The sequence below is a fragment of the Dipodomys merriami genome, unplaced genomic scaffold, assembly GCF_024711535.1.
Source record: "Dipodomys merriami isolate MVZ:Mamm:240054 unplaced genomic scaffold, mDipMer1.0.p SCAF_29, whole genome shotgun sequence".
Lineage (NCBI taxonomy): Eukaryota > Metazoa > Chordata > Mammalia > Rodentia > Heteromyidae > Dipodomys > Dipodomys merriami.
Genome location: NW_027204381.1, coordinates 80,871 through 104,739, shown reverse-complemented (window position 1 = coordinate 104,739; position 23,869 = coordinate 80,871). Strand labels below are relative to the sequence as shown.

Here is a 23,869-nt window from a genome sequence, read left to right as displayed (position 1 = left end):
AAATGTACTCCTCTCTCTCCTTCCTTCCTTCCTTTCTTCCTTCTTTCCTTCCTTCCTTCCTTCCTTCCTTCCTTCCTTCCTTTCCTTCCTCCCTTCCTTCCTTCCTTCCTTTCTTCTTTGCTTCCTTCCTTGCTTCCTTGCTTCCTTCTTTCTTTCCTTCCTTCCTTCCCTCCCTTCCTTCTTTCCTTTTCTTCCTTCTTTCCTTTCTTGAACCAGCCATTCTCTGACTCCCAGTTTTCCTTGGAGAGCTAAAGGAAATGAAGGTTCAAAATTCCATCTCCCAAGATACTAGATGCATTTAAGGTTTGAAGTCATCAGATATAGTGATGTCAAGTTCAAACTACTTAAGAAAGTGGACTTAGATGAGAAAGTCAGATTTGCCCGAGTAAAAGCTTCAATCTAGACAATCAGCCCATAAATCACTGAAAATAGACAGCACATGTAGTTGGGAGTGTTTGTATTTCTCTTACAGGTTATTCAAATGTCAAATAATGAGAGAAGAAAACCACCTCTTTACCTTGTTTATTTAACAAGTGCTGTTCAATGATCTTAATGACTTACCACAGTTCAGTTAATAATACAATTGTGGGAGAGGAAGAAGACTGAAGTAATCTAAAAGGAGATCCACATGGGAAAAAATTACTAACCCCAGCAGTAAATATATATATATATATATATATATATACATTCATACATATATACAGACACACACACATACACAGAGAAACACTATGACCTATTTTTTCAGCAGGTAAACAAATAATATAGCCACAAGAGAAAAACATTTAAAGTTCTGAAATAACAATTGCATGATAGTGATTCTATGCAGCAGATGCCAAAATTACTTTTCAATCAATCACTAAGTTCTACTAAGATCTCTCTTTTCAAATCAATATTATAGCCAGGCACTGGTGGCTTATGCCTGTAACACTGGCTAATCAAAAGGCTGAGATTTGAGGATCACAGTTCAAAGCCAGCCCAGGCAGAAAAGTCTGTGAGATTCTTATCACCATTTAATCACTAAGAAGTTGAAGGTAGGGCTGTGGCTCAAGTGGTAGAGCACTAGCCTTCAGCAAAATGGCTCAGAGAAAGTAGCTCCCAAGCCCTGTGTTCAAGCCTTGGGACTAGCACTTACCAAAAAAAAAAAAAAATTATGCTGTTCATGTTACATACTGTATTAGATAATCATTGACTCCAGGGAGGTCAAGTGCAAAATCATATACTCTAGATAAGGAATGGCTCTCTATCTAAATAGATGGAATATAAAGCTTCATGGAGGGCCAGCCTGTCTCCCTAGTCCCTGCTTGGGGCCCAGCATACTACAGGTACTCAGTAAATCTTTGTAAGATTGAATTATAGCTCTGTCACAGAGATGAATTATTTGGGATGACAGCCCTTTGAAACCAGTATATAAGAAAACACTATGTTTAGAATTAAACTAACCATACTCCACAAATTCCAACAATAGCTGAATGTTACACTTTAGTGTCATTGAAGACAACTGATTTAATATTTTTAATATCTTTTAGAAGGAAAATCATTGAACCTTTGAAGTAGCACAGAAAAATACTGATATATTCACTTACTATGTACACATACTATATTGCTGGGAAGACTTATAATTAAAAGTTATTCAGGGCTGGGCACCAGTGGCTCACACCTATGGTCTTAGCTACTCAGGAGGTTCAGATCTGAGGATCATAGTTCAAAGCCAGCCCAGGCAGGATAATCTATGTGATTCTTATTTCCAATTAACCAGCAAAAAGCCAGAAATAGAGCCACAGCTCAAGTGGTAGAGTGCTAGCCTTGAGTGAAAAAACTCAAGGACCATGCCCAGGCCCTGAGTTCAAGCCCTGGGACTGGCGTATGTGTGCGCACATACATGCACACACACACGCACACACATACACACATGCACACTACTCAGTGTTTGTTACTTTGGCTTGAACTCAGGGCTTCAAGCTCTCACTCAGTTTTTTTTGCTCAACACTCAACCACCTGAGCCACATCTGGCTTTTGGCTGATTAACTAGAGATAAGAATTTCTTCTCTTTGTCTGAGCTGGCTTCAAGCCTGGCTCCTCAGATCTCAGCTATCATAGGTTTGAGCCACCAGCACCTGCCTTGGTATTATTTTTCAATATAAAAATAACATTTCTATTGTGAAATATTTCTAATAATTAAAGTAAGTATGGTAAGTACATCAGAAACTAGAGTCTCCAATAGTCAAGCTAAATAAATAACCAAATATTCTTTATTAACAAATGAACATATTGTTATGTTTATCTTTGATAAAGAAGTATCTTCTAACCATAGGCCCTGATAAATAAGCCCTGTACTTTTCCAATATGCAATGGTGTTGTCAATAGGTTATAAGAAAGAAGAATAAAGCCCGGTGCTGGTGGCTCATGCCTATAATCTTAGCTACTCAAGAGGCTGAGATCTGAGGATCACGGTTCAAAGCCAGCCCAAGCAAGAAAGTCTGTGAGACTCTTATCTCAAATAAACCACTCAGAAAACCGGAAGTGGTGCTGAAGCTCAAGTGCAGAGTGCTTGCCTTGAGCTGAAGAGCTGAGGGACAGTGCGTAGGCCTAGAATCCAAGCCCCACAACAAAGGAAAGAAAGAAAGAAAGAAAGAAAGAAAGAAAGAAAGAAAGAAAGAAAGAAAGAAAGAAAGAAAGAAAGAAAGAAAGAAAAGAAGGAAGGAAGGAAGGAGTAGAGGGAAATGTTATATATTGTTTGTAAGCGGGGAAAAAAATGTAGGCCAAACAAATAATATCTAGGAATTAGTTCTTCTGTACTAGTAAACTTTCCTGTAATCAAATATCCTTCATAGAATAATACCAAATTTTTAATGTTTAATAAGTAAGCTTGAGTAAAAAGACTACTACGTCATTTTATTTCCTAAACTTGGTGATATGGTCATGAGTTTTCATGATGGTATCTTTTATGTTTTTTATGCATCTTAAATATTACAAAGGGCTGGGAAGGTGGCTCAGTGGTAGAGTGCTTGCCTCTCATGCATGAGGCCCTGGGTTTGATTAATCAGCACCAAACAGGCAGAAAAAGCTGGAAGTGGCGCTGTGGTTCAAGTGGTAGAGTGCTTGCCTTGAGCTGAAGAGCTGAGGGACACTGCCTAGGCCCAGAGTTTTGGCCCCATGACTGGCAAAAAGAATATATATATATATATATATATATATATATATATACACACACACACACACACACACACACACACACACACACATATATTACTTAATAAAAAGCATTTTTAAGTACTACATGAACTTTTCAAGCAGTATATATTGGCATTTTGTCATTTAAATGAGAAATTACCAAATGATTGTCCCTTGTGGAAATCTCTTTAAAAAAGCTAAACCTCTGAGTACGCCTTGTGGGAAGAGATTGATTTAGCACAAATCCGCCTAATAATCTTCCTGGGCATGTTCACCCTAAGTGCTCACCCTAAGCCCAGTAATTTCTCATTTCCTCCATGTATTCAACTTTTTGGAACTTGATCTTCCCCACAAGGTTTGGAAACAGTGTCCCAAAGCCAAAGTGACAAAGGAACTTTGCATTAATAAAGAGAATTTAGAGTCATAGTCAAATTTGGAGGACTAAACTATTGCTTTTCCTTACACAGAAAGTCTTTTAAGATGCATGGGCTTCAGTTTAATAAAACCTATTTTGATGAAAAAGCATAATTAGTTGAAGTCTCATTTGCATACAAAAGATGGGGCAACTCCCCCAACACACACACACACACACACACACACACACACACACACACTTAAAACATTCATTTTAAAACATTAAAAAGACATCTATTCACTCCCAGTGTCACTGACTGACTTTAACACGAATGAAAAAGGGGATCTCTGAGCTCAGAGACAAGGATAAGCAGAGATCTGGAAAAGGTCACTTATGGCAACCTCAGGCAAAGAAAGCCATGGTGGAGAGCAAATACAGCATGGAACTGGTCAGCCTTTATTAGTACATGGTGGTTGAACGTGTGAGTGAGCGAATGAATAATTGAGCAAATGAATGAACAATGAATGACGCAGGAGAAGGAGGGAAGGACAGGGAGAGAGGTGGAGAGTGAACAACTGATGGGAGAACCAAGACTTCTTTGTATTCCCTGTGCTTATACCAGGCCTGGGACATAGGTGGTGCTCAATCAATACCTAACAGGGCTATGGTTCAATCACTGGTAACTAACTTCAAAGGAGTCCAATAGTGGACAATCCAATAGCTGTCTTACAAAGAGTGGGTTCCCATTTCCTCCACGTATTCTGCAGAGCCAGGGTCTCAGCCAAGAAACAAACCTAGAGGCTAAACAGCCTTCAGCAGAGATGCTGGAAAAAGACTCTGAAGTCACTCTTAACACTTCAGGATCCTTTCCAATACCCAACTAAGGCCCTATGCTATATTTTCAAGAAAATGAGCCTATTACTGTGAGTCAAACTCCACATTTCCTCCATTCTGTAAGTCAAGGTTGCTAAAGGAATTTATCAGGACTTTAGCGTAGACACCCTGGAGGAGACAATGCTCCCAGCAAGAGAGACTCAACCTGAAAAACACACACCATAATCAGCATATATAACAACTTATCTGCAGTAGGCCTCTTCCTCAGGGTTCCAGTGTTTCTAGAACACTCTGAGGCCAGCATGCTACACTGTCTTGGGCTCTCTGTATACATGCTGAGACTAAAACAGATAACACACCAAATATTCCTTTATATACAACATCAAGAGTAGCTTTTCCCAGTGTTGCGCACAATTCCTTAATAGGGCATTTTAAATTAACTTGGTAACTCACAATCAACATCTATTTCTCATAAACAGAATGAAATGGAAAACCTCAACCATCACAGAAAATTTGAGAATTCTTTATACACAGAGGTGCACGTTTTTTTCAAGGACTGTTTGCTTATTTGTTTTCCCCAGTACTATTCAGTTAACTGGCTCAACTAGTGTTCTATCACTTAAGCCACACCTCCAGTCCAGTATTTTACTGGTTAATTGAGTTTTGGAGACTTTTCTACTAGAGCTAGCTTTGAACCTCCTGAGCAGCTATGAGCGTAGGCCTGAACCACCAGCACTTGAATATTTGTTTTATAAATAGGGATAAGTAGTATAATTATAGGTGAACATATAAACTAAATTCCTTACTGGGGATTGAAGTCCAAAAAGTTCAAAAGCCTCTTTTATTAAAAAACACACACACACACACACAAAGACAATAATGATTAGTTAAGAGCTAGGGCTTTAGAGTAAGACCTATTAAGGCTCAAATTCCAATTCTGCCATTTATGAGCTCACTAATTTTGGCAAGCTGCTTATCTCTTTGTTCCCTTATCTTCAAAAGTAAAATACAACACGATGTATTGACATCCAATAAACAATAGGTAAGAGTGTCTTATGGGATTGGAGATGTACCTCAGTGGTTCAGTACTTGCCCAACATACATAAGGTCTTAGGTTCAATCCCAGCAATGCAAAAAATTAAATAAATAAACAAACAGGGCAGGAGTTGCTCCAGGAATCATCACACATGCAACTCAGTAAGGTTCACAGGATCCATTTAGGAAGGGTGATCCTTTACATGACAAGCATGACATTCAGCTCTTCAATAACTGTGCTCAGGTTTTGTAATGATAGTAACAAAATTGGAACCAAATCTCCTTAATGTTGGGCTAACCACCAATCAAAACAGGGCTGTCTACTGAACTGTCTACTCCAGCAATCAGGGACAACAGATGGCACAGAACAGCTCCCGTGACTCAAGCAGAGGCTTCTGGGAGAAATGACATGGTGCTCTGCGGTCCATGCAGACCCGAGGAGTTCTAATGAGTCCTCTACCATCTAAACATGCCTGCCTTCTCCAGAGGAGCCATTTATTATCAACAAGCACCACAATGTAGTCCCAGGAACACAGTGACCTCCAGCCATCTCTACACGAAGAAGAGGTTAGGAAGAAGATTCATCCTGAACGAACTAAACAGCTTCCTGAAAGTGGGGAAATCAAGGTACATTGGGAAGCAGGGAGAAAAACAGTATTGCAGCCAGAAAATAGAGAAAGCAATGATAGGAGAAAGACACAGAAAAAAAAATAAACGGGGAAAAAAACAATAAAGACAAAGCAAAGTTTAAAAAAATACAAATAACAGATAAACAAAAGAATGAGAGGAAAAGCAGAAAAAGAAGTCATAGGAGAAATGATGCCAACAAACGATCATCCTTAATTCGGTAGTGCCCCAGCCACAGGAGAGAAAGGACAAGAATAGGGGAAGGTGTTCTCTCCCCTTGTGCCCTTTACCATCCAATCATGTCTGGTCCTCAGGCCTGGCTTCTGTCAGAGAAACCCTGGGGCCTGTAGAGAAATAGGCCTCAAGAGCTGATAAATCCCAGCTGGCATGTTGAGCTATATATTTCACCCTGCACTCCACAGTCAGGTACCACCACAGGTGTCCTTTGCCCCAGAGAATGTGGCTTGAGCTACATAACAGCATCTACCTACAGATAAGTGTGCTTTATTCACAGAGACACTCTCTATGGGAGCTCTGTATAGTGTACACTGCATTCAAAGGCATTCAGTCATTTTTCTGGAAGTATTTGGGGCTAACACTATACTTTTTTTTTTCTGCATTGCAAAACAACTTAGAGAACAGGGGCCTATCCATCCCATCACCTAATTTAGCCTCCTGGGAACATCCTGGCTTTTTGCAAAGGGAACCACACCCTATCTATCCTCTAAGGCTGTCCCATTTCTTCCACAAATTATACAAGGATTTGGCCTGGTACTTGCTCCTTCCCTGGATCACTCCTGTTTCACAAGCAAGAGGTGGCCCTGTGTACCAACACTGGCCCAAGTCACTTTGTGAGGGTCCTGGCACTTGGACTACTTGGAAAAGGCCTCCTCCAAATAGAGAAGCCTCAAGATCAGATCCTCATCCCTTCAGCTAAAGGGAAGGAGCAGCAGTCAAACTTGCCACTTGTCCTATAACAAACAAGAAGGCAAGGGTGGCTCATGCTGGTGAGAGACAGTAGCACACAGAGACCTTCCCAGTGCAGTGATGAAACACCAACCGAGGCAATCTCCAGTAGACAAGACCCATAGCAACCCTAGTATCATGGGAAAGCATACAGGGTCTTCATGGGCAGGCCCTGAACACTGAGGTTTCAATGCCTGGGAGGACAGCAGGTAAAAAGGGGGCACTGACACATGCCCAGGTGGGGTTGGAAGGACACAAAGTGCAGAGCGTAGGCCTCTGCTGCCCTCCGGCCTGCAGAGTATCCCCTATTCCATGCCACACCCAATGGCTGCTGCCATGTTCACTCCCCAAAACCTGAGATTTTCCCTTAAACTGGAAATTAAGAATGCAAGAATCAGTGTGTCTGGCCAGCCTGTCTCAGGTGGTCATGGAGAAGCAGACCAAATCACTCCTGGCTTTGGAGCTGCCTGGGAGGTAGAAAAACAGAGCATCTTTGAGGACACCTGCTGTGTCTGTGGCAAGGTGGACAAAATGCTCAAAATACAAGAAAAGCAAAGGTCAGGACCCAAAGGGGTCTCACTCCCTGTTTCTCTGGCCTCTCTGTGGGGTGCCTGTGTGCAGGATTTCTGCAGAAGATAGTCCATTTTGTTAAGCCTTTGAATATTCAAATTGAAAGTATCGCGCAATCATTGATTGTCAAATCATGGGTTTCTAGAGGTTTTAAATACTTGGCATGAGGGGAAAAAAACTCAAACCTATACCCGAAGGTATAAAACATTAATTCTGTGTGTCTCCTGCTCCAGGGACTTGGGTGCAGCTGGATGTTTTGTGAAACTTTAAAAATGTCGCATCTCTGCCTCTCTTCCCTCCACAGGAACCCTCCTAGGTGCTGAGTTCCTGCAGCTGCTGAAACCAGTCTCTGAGCCATCTCCTGCAGACCAGGATGTCGGGTAACTCAGCTGCTTCTCCGAGGGGTCGGGTCTGGCGGGCCAGGGGCGTTTGGATCCGGGTGTTATTTCCATAGCTTTTCCTGCACACAACAGAAAATGATTTAAAAAAAAAAATCAGGACAAGCCAGTAAGAGCCGGGCTGGGTTCTCTGGGTCTCCAACCGAGGCAACAACCGTGGCTGATTGAGCTGGATGCTTGGTCCCTGGAAGGGCCAGAGGCCCAAGGCCACCGGACATCGTGTACCCCAAGGCCCCTGCCTGCCCTCCCACCTTGCCACGGTCCTGTCGTGCGGTTTCGCGGGGAACCAGCTTCCGCGCGCCCTGAAACGGCGGCGCGGGGGAGCTAGAGGTTCACGGAGAGAGCCGGGGACCCGAGCAGCGCGCGTCGGGCCGTGCATGGCGGTGGCCCGTCCCCGTGCGGACCCCAGGGCGCGTGCCCTGCCTTCGGAGCCCCGTTCGGAGCCCGGAGCTCGGAGCTCGGAGCGGAGGGAGGGACGGTGGCGGTGGGGGGTGGAAAAGGCGACTGGAAACGAGGAGACGGCGCAGCCCCGGGGCCCTGCGCGCCTGGGCCTAGGATTCCCCAGCCCTGGGCGAAGAAGAGCGCAGACCCCTCTCTTGGGGAGACCCTCAGCTCCCCAGATCTGGCCTGGTTGTGTGTGGGGGGTGCCTCCCTGCTGTCCTGCTGTGGCCCCTGCCACGACCAGGGGAGGCGCTGTCAACCCTGGTGCTGTGACCAACCTCCCCGACCGACAGCCCCTCCCCGGGCTGCAGGGCCAAGATCAAGGCCGGAGCTGCTCGGGGGGCCGCTCGCAGCCCATCCCGCTGGGCCCACAAAGCTCGTCTGGCCTCGCCTGGCCTAACAGTCGCCCTGATCTACTCACTGTGGCTCTTCGGGGGTGGGTGGGGGTGTCCCCCGGGGAGGGGGACCGCGCACACACACGGTCCCTCCCCCGAGGACCCCCGCAGCGCGCGCCCCGACATTCTGCTTCCCTCCCGGGGCGCCGCAGCCCGGCCCCGCCGGCTCGGGGGCGGCCCCTTCCGGAGGGCGGCCTCCCAGCGGCTGCGCGGTCCTGGGGAGCCGGTTTCCCCCACCCTGCGGAGCTCGAGCTGCACAGACTCGCCCCGGAGCCTCCCAGTGCACCGCGGAGAGGGGTGGGGAGAGACGGTGGACGGATGAAAGGGACCACAGAGAGCTCCTTGCGCTTGGTCCCTCACCTGCCCAGGACAGACTGGCCAAGCCCAGCCGCTCGTCCCAGGGCTGGCTTGCAGGCCGAGGGCATGTTGAGGCCGCAGCCTCCAGCCATGCCTGGCCTGCAGCCCAAGGGAGGGCCTGCAGGCTTCCCACCAGTAGAACCACCACAGTGGGCGCGAATGCGAGAGTCCCCCTGCCCCACTCCGTAATGCTCTCTTCCAGTTCAGCAGGCTGGGCCTCAAACCCCAGTCTCCCCTTACTTAGCCACGGTGGTGGGCTCCTCTGCTCATTCTTGGGGGATGTTTGCCCGAGCGCCAGCTCCCACCGAATGGTCCCACAGACACGTTCTGCTCTCATTGGGGATCTTGAAAATGCACATCCATCTCTTAGCTGCCACTCCCCCACAGCCCGCTCCAAAAAATTGGGTACCATAGCCTATAAAGGGGGCCCTCACTCCTGACACCCCAACGCTTGGACTTGACCACTGATTCAGTTGCCTCTCCCCCAGAAAAACCAAAGGTGTATCAAGGTGTCCGGGTGAAGATCACTGTGAAGGAGCTGCTGCAACAAAGAAGGGCACACCAGGCAGCCACGGGGGGAACCGTAAGCATTCGCCCCTCACTTGCCAGCCAGCCCATGGTAGGCCTCGTCCAGTCCTGGGTGTGGGGTAGTGTCGGGGCCACCCCGGGGATCTGGCCTTTCCCGGCTGATCTGACAGCTTCCCAGCCCACCTTCATCCCAATTCACCACAGGCAACCACAAAGCACAGATGGTTGGGGTGGGGGGGGTGTTATAGGGTTCAGGATTTGGGGGAAGGCTGTCCCTCACTGATCAAAGTTGAGAATAACAATCTTGTTGGTACAGTGCAAAGAGAGCCAGCCATCAGGTGATTGGATTGCTATTGTGTTAGGAAGACAATGCACATAGAACCTTCACATGCTCAGAAAAATCTCTTCCAGAAATTTACCTCATTTGGGTTTAGAGAGTCTGTGAGACATCTTCCTCTCCCTCCTCCTTTTGAAACTTAGCTTCTGAGGTCATTTGTCTGAAAATCACCAGTCATCAAAATCCCCCTTCCTTGGAATATTACACAGAACCACTGCCTTAAAGCTAGAGTGAATCCTCACATACGCCCAAAATTGATCTGGGAAGTTGTAAATCAACCTGACACTTGATAGAGCCTGGTAAAGCAGGTAAAGTACTATCAGAAGTGTTCAGGGCAGCAGCAGAACCAAATAAACTAGGTGAGGTCATTCTCAAGGAAAGGAAACTCATTCCTGAAAGCCCTCAATAGATGATACAATTTCTGTGGGTCTGTGTGGGTCAGTGTGGGTTGCTCACATTGCCTCTGTTACTTTTGGTCCTTCTCCAGCCTGTGAGCATCAGCCACAGAACAGTTTTTCTGCCGTGGTGCTATTTGTGTTTGATGTATGACTCATGAAATGGGAGGAGGCAAGTTACGTAGGGGTGGTGAGTAGGTTCCGGAGCCAGATGAACTGGGTTTAGATCTCATCTCCTCCATACGGCTTCCTCCACCTCTCTTGCATGGCTCTCCTCATCTTTAAATTGGGGGTCATAAAGTTTTGTAAGAACTAAATGAGCTGTTGCAGAGAAAGCACTTGGAAGAGTATTTTCCACTCTGTGAGGGCTCAATAAATGTTAACTTTTGGGGAAGATCATGTAAAACAAAGTTTCCAAGCAAGGATTGAAAGCCAGCTCTTCAGTAACGTTCATCAAAGCTTTTGTCCTGAGTTTACAGTTAAGTATGAGTTTGCTCACACCTGTTTATATACAGCTGGAGAAGTGAATATCTCCATCTGCACAATTTCAAGTCCCAGAAAAACTTTCTGACATCTGTAAAGGGCTTCCAATGATGCTTCTTTGAAAGCACTTAGCATGCTCACTATTTCATTTAGTTACAGTAATCAGAGGAGGTAAGTAGATCAGGAGTCTGTATTCCTCTATTACAGCTGATGTTCAAAGCCTCACAGTTGCTAATGGTCAAGTTAGAGGTAGACCCAAAGTCATTTTATTCTTAGTATAAAAGCCTTTTCCATCTGTTGCCTCTAAGCTGATCTTTCTATGGATCCAGCCATACCAAGCAGGAGCTGAGCCCGGTCATCTCATTCCCTTCAGTTAGGAAGTGAGTTGAGGTTACCAGGTTACAAATAATCAAACTAGTCTTGAGGGAACTGGAGGATGCTATTGGAACCCACACCTTCCTCATCCAATCAAGATGTTCATAACACACAGTCTTTCATGAAAGAGCTTTGGTGTTGGTAGAGTTCTGCTTCACCTGGACCTGGAGACTTTCTCTCTCAGCAAAGTAATTCTGTGGCTAGTAGGTCTTTACTGATTAGTTTGCCTGCTGTTGGCTCCTTCACAAGCTTCAGGAGCTGAAGCAAAGGAAAGCACTTCACTTGAGGATCTCACTAGTTTCTGTTCCCTGGAGTCTGACTTATCTTTGTCTAAGTATCACTCAGGAAAAAAAATGAATCAGGACTTGTGAACCAGTGCCTGGCAGGAACACATTCTACTTTTGCTTCCTGGAAGATTCTCTCAGCCTGTGCCCTCAGCGACACAACTTCAGTGGAAGAGGGAGATGTAAGATCTTTCACTAGTAAGCATTGGAAGGATGTAGGGTTGTAATACGAGGATTACTACAAAAAAGTGTACCCAGTAGGCAAGGATGGCACATACCTGACAGGACTTTTCTCCTATGTGTTCAGTGGTTGAAGGATAACTCTGGGAAACATTAAGGATAGAATTAATTGTATCAAATATTGCAAAGCAGGCAAGAATTTATCTTAATTAGTTATAAAGTCTGAGTAGTATCCACAAATTGCAATTTTGAAAAGGCAATCGTGTATGGAATTTCTAGACTGAGACAAAAACCCCAGGTCTCAAGCTATACCAGAGAAACCATGTGAGGCCAAATGGAAGATTTAAAAAAAACAAAACACCTCAGACACATCAACTTACATACACACACACACACTCACACACACACAAACACAGTACTTTTGTCTTTTGGGCAAAGGAAAACATCAGTTCGTACTTATCAAAAGATTTACTTTCTCTTTTCTTTCTTAAATCATTAGCTCTGTGTGTGTGTGTGTGTGTGTGTGTGTGTGTGTGTGTGTGTGTGTGTGTGTGTGTGTGTGTGTTTTAAAACAGCCATGATGTGTTTTCACAAGTGGTTGATTGTGGATTTTGTGCTGTTTGAAATCTAAGAGAGAGGTGACTTTCTTTGTATTTTTGGAGCAAAGGAGAAACTGGACCCATGACTGGAAAGATAATATCAGGGAGGATATTGTTAACATACCTGGGGAAGGTAACAGGGAAGCAAACAAATAAGCCAATCCAGGGGAAGCATGGAGTTAAAGAGAATGCTCTACTATGAAGCAGGTTTTTTAAAACCTACTCCTTCCAAGTCCTTGAGCTCAAAAACCAAATATTTGCATAAGGACCTGGTAAAGGATTCCAGCTTCCTGGTTCATGACATTGCCGCATGGATCATTTTCAAAATTAACACCACCTCCTGTTTCACCAGTGGCTGATTGTGCCTTGCTTCCCAGCGCCCAGCGGTCAGGGAACAGGAGTGAGTATCCCCTGGGACCTAAGAGAGAGGTGTGGTAAGCTGGCCTTCCCAGCCTGGAATCCCAGAGCAATGCTGGTCCCTTTAAACTTTAAAGTCGTCACTTGAAATCTAAAAAAAAAAAAAGTCCTAAATTATTAGATTAGTATAATTATCCAATCAACTGGAAAGTGTAGGTTGTTTTACTTTAAATAGTTAAAAGGAGCAGTCTCATAAACTTTAATATTTAAATACAGTAACAAAAGAAGAAACTTTATAGAAAGTAAACACACACACACACACACACACACACCACACACACACATACACACACACACACACACACACACACACACACACACACACACACACACACACGCAGAGTTGAAATATTTCCTGACTTTAAAACTAGAATGCTGCTAGGCTCTGGATTGGTGATTATAACTCGAAAATCTTTTCTATTTTAGTAATTCATAAGTAGCAAGGACATGTGCATATTTTTAGGTTATCAGGTTTAATAGCATTAGGAAATGTTTGCTTTAGGGGGGAAACAAATTTGTAAGACTAAGAAACCAGATGGGATTTGAAAAATTGTGAAAATTATTGACTAAGTCCTATTTGAATTAGAAAAATGTTGGTCCTTATTAATTGTAAATAAAATTATTTACTAGAAAGAATGTTGGCTCAGGTGTCACAAACCCTTGCATTTCTATAACATGAAAATTATTTACATTGATCTTTAGCAAAATGAATGACATAAAATTTAACTGGGGAATCTGATACTAGCAAAAAAAAAAATCAGACAAACCTAAAAGAATCAAATCTAAGTAAAATACATTAGTTGCATTTAAGAAGCAACTGTTTGTTTTTTTACAGGAAAGAATCTGGCTTACCTTATCTCAGAAGGAAACACAGCTCCCATCAAAATGTTCTAGCTTTCCCGGCATAGAACTTCTATTCTTCTTTTTGCTTCATGGTCATATTCTTGCTTTGACAGCTGCCCGGACCCAGCAATGTGCACATTTCAGACCCAGATGTGCCAACCTCAGGTCAGTCCAGCGAGCATCACAACTCCCTCAAAACAACAACAACAACAACAACAACAAAAAAAAAACCTCCTTCAAAAAGTCCACCTGGAAAGCTTTTCAGAGCTTGATTCAGATAGGCACCACCATTTAATTGGAATCCAACCAATCAGGAGATGAAAAAGCAAGCTAGCCAGAAAGCCAGTGCTACATTCTGTCCTCATTTCTGAACTGTCCTCTCTCTGCTGTTTGCTCTGCCTCTCCAAACCTAGTTCTTTACCTTCATTCCATTCCTCATCACTAAGTAACTCAACTTGACTTTAGTATCAGAACTCTTTAGAGTCTTATCTTTTTTTTTTTTTTTTTTTAGTGTACTATTAGATGAAATACAGAACATCCTGAAGCTCTCAAATAATGCCTTTGCTCCTGTTCATTTAGCGTCTAGCCGACAGGGGCTTCCCTTCCCTGCTTTTCTCTCTTCCCAGAAAGCAGTTCAGACAAGTGTAAGTTTTCCCAGCCCAATACGAATAACTATTACATAAGCACTCCTGCCTATGCCACTCAGCAGTTAAGAGTTTAAGGAGGTCATACATAAGGAAGCTTGAGCTGATGGTAGCTGCCACAAATACATCTCTTTCACATAGCCGTAAAGGAACTTAAGACTGCAAAAAAACAATTTCTTGTACTGTGGCTCCATTAATGAGTATCCTCTTCAATGTCTCTTCTTGGAGCATTTAGGGATATTTATCACACACCGGTTCTATCAAGACTGGAGTGAAAAAGGAATGATTTTTTAAAAAAACAAACAACTAGGTCTTGTGTGGTATTTACCAAGTTTGTTCACTGCATTACCATTTTTATATATGCATTAAGAAAACATGTTTGCTTTTTATGACTTTAAACATGTAATGCTGGTTTCCAGTTCCATCGATACCACTTCTCAAAACCCTCTCTTCAAGATTCAGTTGGGGGTGTGTGAAGTTTAGGAAAGCAATAGTCGTAAATCACAAAGAGTATTTTCCCATAGTGTCAGAAATTTTCTCAGAGCCTCACCCCGATCTCTTAGTCACAGTCACTGCTGAGAGGCTTACTTGAACCAGATATGGGGGCTGGGTGTCGATGGCTTTTGAACCCAAGACCATGGAGGCTTGAATCATATCTCCACTGTGACACTTGGACACAGGTTGGACCACCATGCTTTATTTTCTTTCCCTGATCATATGCCACAGTATTTACCAGATTCATTTCTCTGGTGCTTGGTTTAACTAAAACAACTAAAAAGTACAAATTGTCTGCCTATTTACTTTAGTGGAATTTCTCAAGTGCTTTTCTCCCCTTGATAGAGCAATTATTCAGAATACAGATGATACCTCTATTCAAATCCATGGGGTCATTTGGAAGTATATTTCTTTTCCCTTCCTCTTTTAGGATTGTATTTTGAGCCTGAGCCAATGTCTTCCACAAACAATTATTTTCAACCCCGTGAATTTTCCACTTGTGTTTCTTGTGAAGAAAATCCAAGCTGCCTGGACCAGATCTTTGATTCCTATCTGCAGACGGAAACATCCCCAGAACCTTTGTTCAACTCCACACCAAGCACTCCCTACTATTTTCCAGAGGGCTTCCAAGCGACCCCTTTCTGCTTTAATCAGAGCCTGGTAATGTATCTTCATTCTTCATATAAGCGAATGGTTGCTAACTCCTGGATAGTAATAATTTGTAAGAGAGTTTGCCTCATCTTGTGAGAAAGCACATAAATTTTCTCAACAAGGATTCCACGTGTGGACACATCACAGGGCATAACGTTTTAAATACACAATTATAATTTCTCAGGTGAGATGATGTGTGGCCACAACTCCCCTGCTGTTTCTTGAATTGTAAGGCAAAGACATTGGCTAATTTGTAGGTGGGTTTTGAGTTCTTTGAAACAGAATTAAGGTTTGTTTTTTCAAACTTCATTCTGTGAGTGGGGGTTGGTTTGGTTTGGTTTGGTTACTCAATCAGCTCTACTAACTGGTTGTTTTTTTTTTTGTTGTTTTTTTTTGGGTCCGGTCGTGGGGCCTGAACTCTGGGCCTGGGCACTGTCCCTCAGCTCTTCAGCTCAAGGCTAGTGCTCTACCACTTGAGCCACAGCGCCACTTCCGGCTTTTTTCTTTTTGCTTATGTGGTGCTGAGGAATCAGACCCAGGGCCTTGAGCATGCAAGGCAAGCGCTCTACCACTGAGCCACCTTCCCAGCCCCTAACTGGTTGTTTTGATCTTCTTTTTTTTGTCGGTCCTGGGGCTTGAACTCTGGACCTGGGCGCTGTCCTTCAGCTCTTCATCTCAAGGCGAGCACTCTACCACTTGAGCTACAGCGCCACTTCCGGTTTTCTGGTGGTTTATTGGAGATAGGAGTCTCACAGTCTTTCCTGCCCGGGCTGGCTTTGAACCTCGATCCTCAGATCTCAGCCTCCTGAGTAGCTAGGATTACAGGCGTGAGCCACCAGCGCCCGGCTCCGGCTTGTTTTGATCTTCTTATGCACACAAGAACTCATTTGGGTCTGAGATGGTTCATAAAATGAACCATTCATTTGAAAGAATTTGACTTGTCTCCCTTTTTATGAATCTCAAGTGTTCAAAAATATATTTCCCTTTAAAATGAGTAAGTTAGGTTAGACACTAGTGGCTCACACCTGTAATCTTAGCTACTGAGTTCTGAAGACTGAGGTTGAAAGCCAGTCTGGGCAAGAAAGCCCATGAGACTCTTACCTCCAGAAGCCACACATGGAACTATGTATGGCTCAAGAAGTAGAACACCAGCTTTGAAGGGGGGGGGGGGAGAGTTAAGAGACAGTGCCCAAGCCCTGAATTCAAGCCCCAGTCCCAGCACAAAAATAGAAAGAAAGAAAGAAAGAAAGAAAGAAAGAAAGAAAGAAAGAAAGAAAGAAAGAAAGAAAGAAAGAAAGAAAGAAAGAAAGAAGGAAGGAAGGAAGGAAGGAAGGAAGGAAGGAAGGAAAGAAAGAAAGAAAAAGAGTAAGGTTTACATGAGCGGCTTATGCTTTTTCTAAAACTCGTAAATGTTAAGTTTGAAAATAAAAGGAAGAAATGTGAATACTTTTTCCTCTTGGTTTCTCAAAAAGTCTATATAAGCAGCAAACTGGATTTTAGAGGGGACAGGCAATTAACACTCAGCATAGGTATATTGCCATGAGGCAAATACAGGGTTCCAACCGCCCAGTTCTCCTCTAGCTTCCAAGTCAGGCTTTCTCACTAACGACTAGAGACTTGCTTAAGAGAAGGTAGTTGGAACTTTTCCCCTCAGGGGGTAAGATTTTAATGACAGGGAAGGTGACTTCTCCTGCTGAAATGTCCCAGCAGTTGGGCTCTAGGGAGATCCAGATTCTCCTGTCTACTTGGTTCTCTATGCCAAAGGTGTAAAGACGCGTCCAAAGGGCCACCTGCAGCTTATATTGCTGCACACAGCAGGACTCCATGCGCAGGTGACCAGACACACAATGGGACCTTGTGGTTTAAGAACAAAACATCCTCCAAAGCATGGTGATAACAAAGGAAGCCAGTGAAGCAAGACAATTAATTGTTGGGAAGGAAATAGGTAAATATAAAATGTGGTGTCGTGAAATCATGGAGTCAGCAAATACAATTACTTCTGTGGACTTTGGGTTGGCTGTTTTGGTTTGTGACCCCCTCGTTTTCTTACTCTGCGTTAATAAATCCACACTGTTCCGTTCATTTGATCCTGTCTACGTTTTCAAGTTCTTTGTTCCTTGTTTTTTTTCATGTGTCTAGACCCCAGGATCACCTTCAGATTCCTCCAGTCTCTCTGGCTCCTTTGACTACAGTTACTCACCAGCCCAGCTGCCTTCATATGCTCCTGAGAGTTACAACTCTCCCCCATCTCTGGACACCCTAAACCCTGGCTTCCCTCCAGACAACTGCTCCTACCACCATTTGCCCTCACACACCCAGTACAACTGCTTCCCTGCAGCCACCACCTCGGTCTGTTACTGCGCCTCCTGTGAGACAGAGCACGTGGACATCCTCAGAACATCTGAGTACTTCTACCCAAGCCCAGACTGTGCGGACTTTGCCCCCTCAGTGGCCACCACCAGCGATTTCTATAGGAGGGAAGCAAGCTGTGACATCTGCTATAGTTAATACAAGTTACATGTATGAATTAGGAGCATGGTATGGGCATATCTATTTATCTACCACATGTCACTCTTCTTCAATTTCCTGACACTAACATAGGCGTTCACGTGAAGTCTTCAAACCTGGTCATAGTGCCATCTTCTCTTATACATGCACAGTTAAAATTTTTGTAGAGCACTTCTAATTTTTTTACTTTCCTGTGTTATAAACAAGTTCTCTTTTTTACACTAATAAATAAGTTTGTGTATTATATGCTGGGCTGTTTTCTATGCATTTCCAATCATAATGTCTATTTGATTTGAATATTATCAATGAGCCAGAAAATCAGTAACTACATACACTTGAGTGGCTTTATCTTACTTGTTCATGAATTTAAAATTTTTTTACTAAGGTGAGATGGTTCACACCTGTAACCCTAGCTTCTTGGGAGGCAGTGACTTGAAGGTTCAAAGTTCAAGGCCAAGTTATTGAGACCTCATCTAAATCAATAAGCTGAGTCTGAAGGTGTGAGTGCCAATCATCCTAGCTATGCAGGAAATGTGAACAAGAGGATTATGTTCCAGGGCTGTTGGGGGAAAATGTAAAACACTATTTGAAAAATAAGTCGAGCAAAAAAGTCAGGGGCTTGTGATAGAGCATCTAACTAGAAAGCAAGAGGCCCTGAGTTCAAAAGAAAATTATTTCAATAGGATGAGATGCTTTGGCTACCTTAGGATGGAAGATAGACCTAACTGTGCTAGTGGAAAAGGAGAAAAAAAAACTGCCTTGCCTCAAAATGAGAAAGTACATCTTAAAAGACATGGCTTAATTATTAGTTCCCCATGTTCCCAATGGCCCAAAAAGCATATCCTGCTCATACCTGGCTCACACCTGTAATCCTAACTACTCAGGAGGCTGAGATCCAAGGATTATGGATCAAATGCAGGCTGGGCAGGAAAGTCCATGAGACTATTATCTCCAACAATCAACTCAAAAACTGTAGTGGTACTGTGGCTCAGAGTGGTAGAGTGCTAGCCTTGAGCAAAAGAGCTCATGGAGAGCACCCAAGACCCTAAGTTCAAGCCCCATGACCAACAACAACAAAAGCATACAGCATATCTGACACACAGCAAAGATAGCCTGTATAAAATTCTTTTTCATTTCCAGAGTATTGTTTTGGAAACTTGCTGGGCAAATCCCAACTTTTCTCTTGACAGCTCCCATATCATTGAAATCACCCACAGCTATAATTTGTATTTACCTTCTATTTCTAGATTTCTGCCTTCTATCTTCAAAGATGTGTCCCTGGTGTTTACAAATTGCTAGGATTTACTATACTGTTAATGACTGAGTTTCAGAGTCTTCCTAATCCAACTAATCATTAATTATAAGTCCACCATCTTTCAAGGTCAAAAGGTGTTATTTAAGCTATCTAGCTTCGTGTCTCATATTCATTTCTTAAGTCTTGCTTGCTAAAAAACAAAGAAACCCAAGAATTAATTCCTAAAGTGGAAGATTTCCCAGGTCCTACCCTTCAATACCATGGCAACAATACTGGCACCAGAGGTACCATTTTCTGAACCTTCCTAGGTGCCAGAATTGCCCACGGGTTTTCTCATACATCATCTCATCTAAGAACAGCACGGATGGCAATATAAAGAGTATAATGCTCAGAGAAGTTAAGTCACCTTGCCCAGAATCACTCAGCCAGTAAGTCCCCAGCTTTGGGTCTGAAGGAACCCACAGCCCTGCTCCTTATTCTGTAGTGGTGGAATGTTGGTACCACCCTTTGGGGAAGACTGCTCAAAAACCCACAGAATCATCAAACACCACACACAGGTGTGTTCTCATCCCAACTAAGCCAGTGCTCCCAGAAAGAGCAAAGCTAATCTACAAGACACCAAGATCCCAGGCAGCGGAACTGCAGAAGTCCTATAGAGTGGCGAACGAGATAGAGGCACAAGCTGACCAACCTCCTCTTCCAATGGGCTTCTTCCTGTCAGGAGACAGCTATACTTTCCAAATGACACCATGTCATTGTCCTCTTCCTGGGGACTTAACCGAGGCTTGGGCAAATAGGACAAGTTGCAGCACGCCTTGTGAAATAGTTGTGCCAGGGAAATAGAACAATCGTGGCTTTTCTGAGATGCCAATGGAACTAGTTGTTTTTAATGCCTTGAAACTCATTTGAAATTGGCCTGTTATCAACAGGTATCTACTCACTCAAACCAGACCCCTCCAAAAGCCAAAGGTATTCTCCACTCTAAGCCAACAGCTGTGTCCAAGGGATGTGAGCAAAGAAACCAAGGTCTTCATTGGTTGGCACCAAATACAACTTTCCTGGATGCCATTCTTTAACTGCTCATTTTTTATAGATGATGGAAGTGGAACTTAGAAAGATAAAATAACTTGCCTGAAGTCACACAACCTGTAAATCAGGTGAGTTCCCCAGCTCAGGTTATCTGATGTCTGAACTTCCAGTAGCCCTCGTAAGCTTTCCATTCATTCTACCTAGAAGAATCATCATGTTGGACTTGCTCTTTTGCCTTAAAAGTTATCTGCATCTCTATAGTTGAGTCTTCCCAGCAGAGGCATTTAATACAATTACAACCACAAGTTTAAATACATGAATAAGCTTGTTATTCAAAACCATCAGAGAAATTAATAAAACCATATAGTATGTGTTTACCATAAGCAAACTGACTGCGTGCCTCCAAAATGCAAATGCGAAGCCAAAGGTCAAAAAGAGGAGGTGATTTTTAAAATTTCAATCAGTAAGTCATATCGCCTCTCCAGTTCATCCACTCTATTGAAACTCACACGGAGCTGACAGTGTGTGACAGTGGCTTATGGCAAAGATCACAGTCATGGGCAAAGTCATCAGCTGAGAAGCAGCAACTCCAGCACTCAGCTAGAGGAGGAAGATGGTTGCAAGTGAAAGGGGTTGGAGTTCAGGTCACTCAGAGAAGGAGTGACTTTAGACAAGTACAAGAAAATTCTTACAAAGCAAGTAATAAACTTAAAAAAAAAGTCTTACCCTTACCCATTGAACATATCAGTAGTTACAAGAAGGGCTTAGATAAATTTCCCTGAAAGGAACCTAAAGATTACCTCGTTCAGTGCTCCTCAACCATGACTGAATAACACGATGACGACCATTTTTTGGTAGTTAATTGGAGATGAGAGTCTTGCAGACTTTTCTGCCCCAGATGGTTTCAAACAGTGATCCTCAGATCTCAGCCTCCTGAGTAGCTATGATGAAGGCTTTGAGCCCGTGATTGCCTGGCCATTTTCAATATTTTTATACATGCTTTTATTTGCTGGAAGTGTATATGTGTTTCTATGCAGCAAGACTTTCTATTTTAAGAAAACTAAAACCTTTGCTGAAGATCTTGATTCAGTGTTGAAAACAAACCTCATTTCACAGATGACAATATGGAGTTGAGCAGCAAGGTGACCCACCAAGGAAGAGACAACCTTTTGATAGGAAAGATAGTTGGCCTTTCTAGTCCAGTGTTGTCCGCCGAACATAAAGTTATCACTGCTCCTTTGTGGGTCTCAGCCCAATAACAAAAACAGATGGTTTCTGAAGGCAAAGGAATAGATGAGGTGCCTACTGAATTTTTGAAGTCACTTTAAGGGACAAACACAAAACACAAGTTTTGGTGATCCTTCCAAACATATAAGGTTGTTGAAAGATATTTTTAAAGAGGCATAAAAGGCACAAGCCCCAACCAATGGTAAAAACATCTCAGTCCCTGTGTGTTGTTATTATTATAAAGAGAACTCTTATTATTTGTTATTATAAGAGAACTCTGGCATGGAGGGTAAAAGATTTGACAGCTTGTTAAACTTCCTATATTCTGACTGTCTCTCCCTTTGCTTGCTCCATGTTGCATTGGAACGTCCAGCAGCTGGGAACATACGGATAAGGTTGTTAATAATCCCACCCACCATACTGTTCCGGGACATTCTTCCTGTTACCATTGTCCCTTTTCACTGGTCAGGTAGAAAAGTGCACTTACTCTCTGTGGAACTTAGTGTCTCCATTTTTCTGTGCTTTTCTGGTCTGAATAAGTCATACACTTGTTTCTTCCTGTGGTCGTAGCCTGTTGCTCATTCTGTAGTCTTTGAAGGACTAGTGTGCCCAAATCATCATAATTGGGGAAGGACAGGGAAGATGGCCCTGCAAGGATAAGATGGCTCCAGTCCCCACACCTCACCTTTTGGACACCACACTGTTCAAAATGGAAAAAAAAATATAGCCAGAACATCCACCTATGCCTGTACAGATATCTAGAACCAGAGGAGCTGCAGTACTGGAAGGTCTCTACAAATGAGTGTGTCAGCTAAAGCTTTGGAGCTCCTAGCCCCACCTGATTCTCTTTCTCACTCTACTCCTGGGAGTGACTTGAAGGCCAGATCCCACTGTCCACATGGGGACCCCAACTATTCATGGTTTAGCAGGCAGAACTAAACAAAGACAGATGGAGAATCATGGCTGACTCCTTGAAATTTCTCTTTAGAGAGCTTTCAGCATTCACTGGCAGCTAAATTGCAAAGGCTTCTGTCTTCTCTCCACTTTGTACAAGGAAGCAAATAGAAGGATCAAAGCTCCAATGGCCATGGCTGCTCCTCTTCAAGCCTGTGTCTCCCCTGTAAGTGAATGGCTAGAGTAAGAGCTACTGTTGGTCAGCATTCATTTATGGAAATTCTCAGCCTGGCCCATCAACCTCTTCTTGGCTGGGGAGTGGGAGCTCAATGATTAACTGGAGGAATCCATCTGTGGAAGACTAGCAGAGCCCTGTGATGTGGTTAGCAGCATGGAGCTGAGACAGGGTGTTTCCTCCTACTCCCACTCCCACTACAGAATGGGATTCATTTCTACAAGTTCCTCTTGCATCAGGTAGAGAGAGTGGACTACAACTCTCCAACTCCATTTCCACATAAAGAAAAACAGCCCAGACGTAGAGCTCTAGAGCCAGACAGACCCGAGTCTGACCTCAAGTTTCCCCATTTATTTGCTCTGTGATGCTAGACAAGTGTCTTAATCTCTCAGGGCTGACATTGAGTGATCAAAGCATGCAAACCAATAGAATGAAACCCAGTCATTCTGTATGCCCCTTGAAAACTGGTTTCATCCTGTGGACGAGTTGTAGAATCCTATTTTCTTGCACTGACTGTCAACAATAATGTCACACAAAATGTCATCCCAAAGATATCACATCCTACAACATCTAAGACCTTTCAAATTCTCCAAGACTCTGAGACAAGAGCTCATCCTTCCTTGGAAAGATAAAAATATTGTCAAGTCTGTATTTCCGGCAACATGGGAGAGGATGGAAGTCTAAGGCCAGCCCCAGGCAAAAAGCACAAGACACTATCCAGAAGCAAAGAGGGCTGGGGACCTGGCTCAAGTGGTAGAGTGCCAGCTGAGATAGAAAAAACTCTGAGCAAGAGTTCAAGCCCTAGACCTGGCAAATAACAACAACAAGAAGAACAAACAAAAAAAGAAAACATCATCAGTCACACATAGCACAGAAATCTGAGAAAATTCCTAAGAAAGGAAAAGTCTCAAGAAGTCAGAGAAAAGACTTCTCTACTTAACTGAATTTTGGACTTTCCTTCTGCTTTGGGGGAAAATCTTATTTTCACTGATTTTGACCACTGGCCTCTGCTAATTCCTGCCTCTCCTGGTTATATCATGTCTGCTGTATACCAGATTCCTCCACAAGATCACATAGACATACTATTATGTCATCTGGCCCCTATTGCCAGCCAATAGGGTGGGCATTGTTATTCTAATTTTAATGAGAAAACAGATTCAGAGAGTCTGAGCCAAATTCCAAGCCAATGATATAAAGGACCAGAATTCCAACCCAAATCTGTATAATCCCATTGCCTATCCCTTCTTCACCTAGTAAAGGTGAATGACTGGGTTTCATTCTATTGGTTTGCATGCTTTGATCACTCAGTGTCAGCCCTGAGAGATTAAGACACTTGTC

The 23,869-nt window shown here is 43.5% G+C and overlaps 1 protein-coding gene and 1 long non-coding RNA gene across 5 annotated transcripts; one reads left to right on the top strand and one right to left on the bottom strand.

Annotated features, from left to right (window-relative positions):
• Nucleotides 1-477: 477 nt before the first annotated feature.
• Nucleotides 478-13,686, bottom strand: LOC138838798 (uncharacterized). Its single transcript, XR_011375755.1, has 3 exons — nucleotides 13,603-13,686; nucleotides 11,833-11,877; nucleotides 478-8,021 (listed from the first exon to the last, which is right to left on the bottom strand). It is a non-coding gene; the product is annotated as an uncharacterized lncRNA (long non-coding RNA).
• Nucleotides 7,869-18,079, top strand: Pou2af3 (POU class 2 homeobox associating factor 3). Of its 4 annotated transcripts, none has more exons than XM_070038136.1 (5): nucleotides 7,869-7,941; nucleotides 9,641-9,735; nucleotides 13,707-13,758; nucleotides 15,247-15,392; nucleotides 17,523-18,079. In XM_070038136.1, exons 1-5 carry the CDS (start codon nucleotides 7,935-7,937, stop codon nucleotides 17,889-17,891), a joined length of 669 nt encoding a protein of 222 aa, XP_069894237.1. In that variant the 5' UTR covers nucleotides 7,869-7,934; the 3' UTR covers nucleotides 17,892-18,079. The 4 variants fall into 4 exon arrangements, with proteins under 4 accessions (XP_069894237.1, XP_069894236.1, XP_069894238.1 ...); XM_070038135.1 differs by having other exon boundaries at nucleotides 15,163-15,392; XM_070038137.1 differs by lacking the exons at nucleotides 7,869-7,941; nucleotides 9,641-9,735 and adding an exon at nucleotides 9,743-9,771 and having other exon boundaries at nucleotides 15,163-15,392.
• The last annotated feature ends 5,790 nt before the right edge of the window (nucleotides 18,080-23,869 follow it).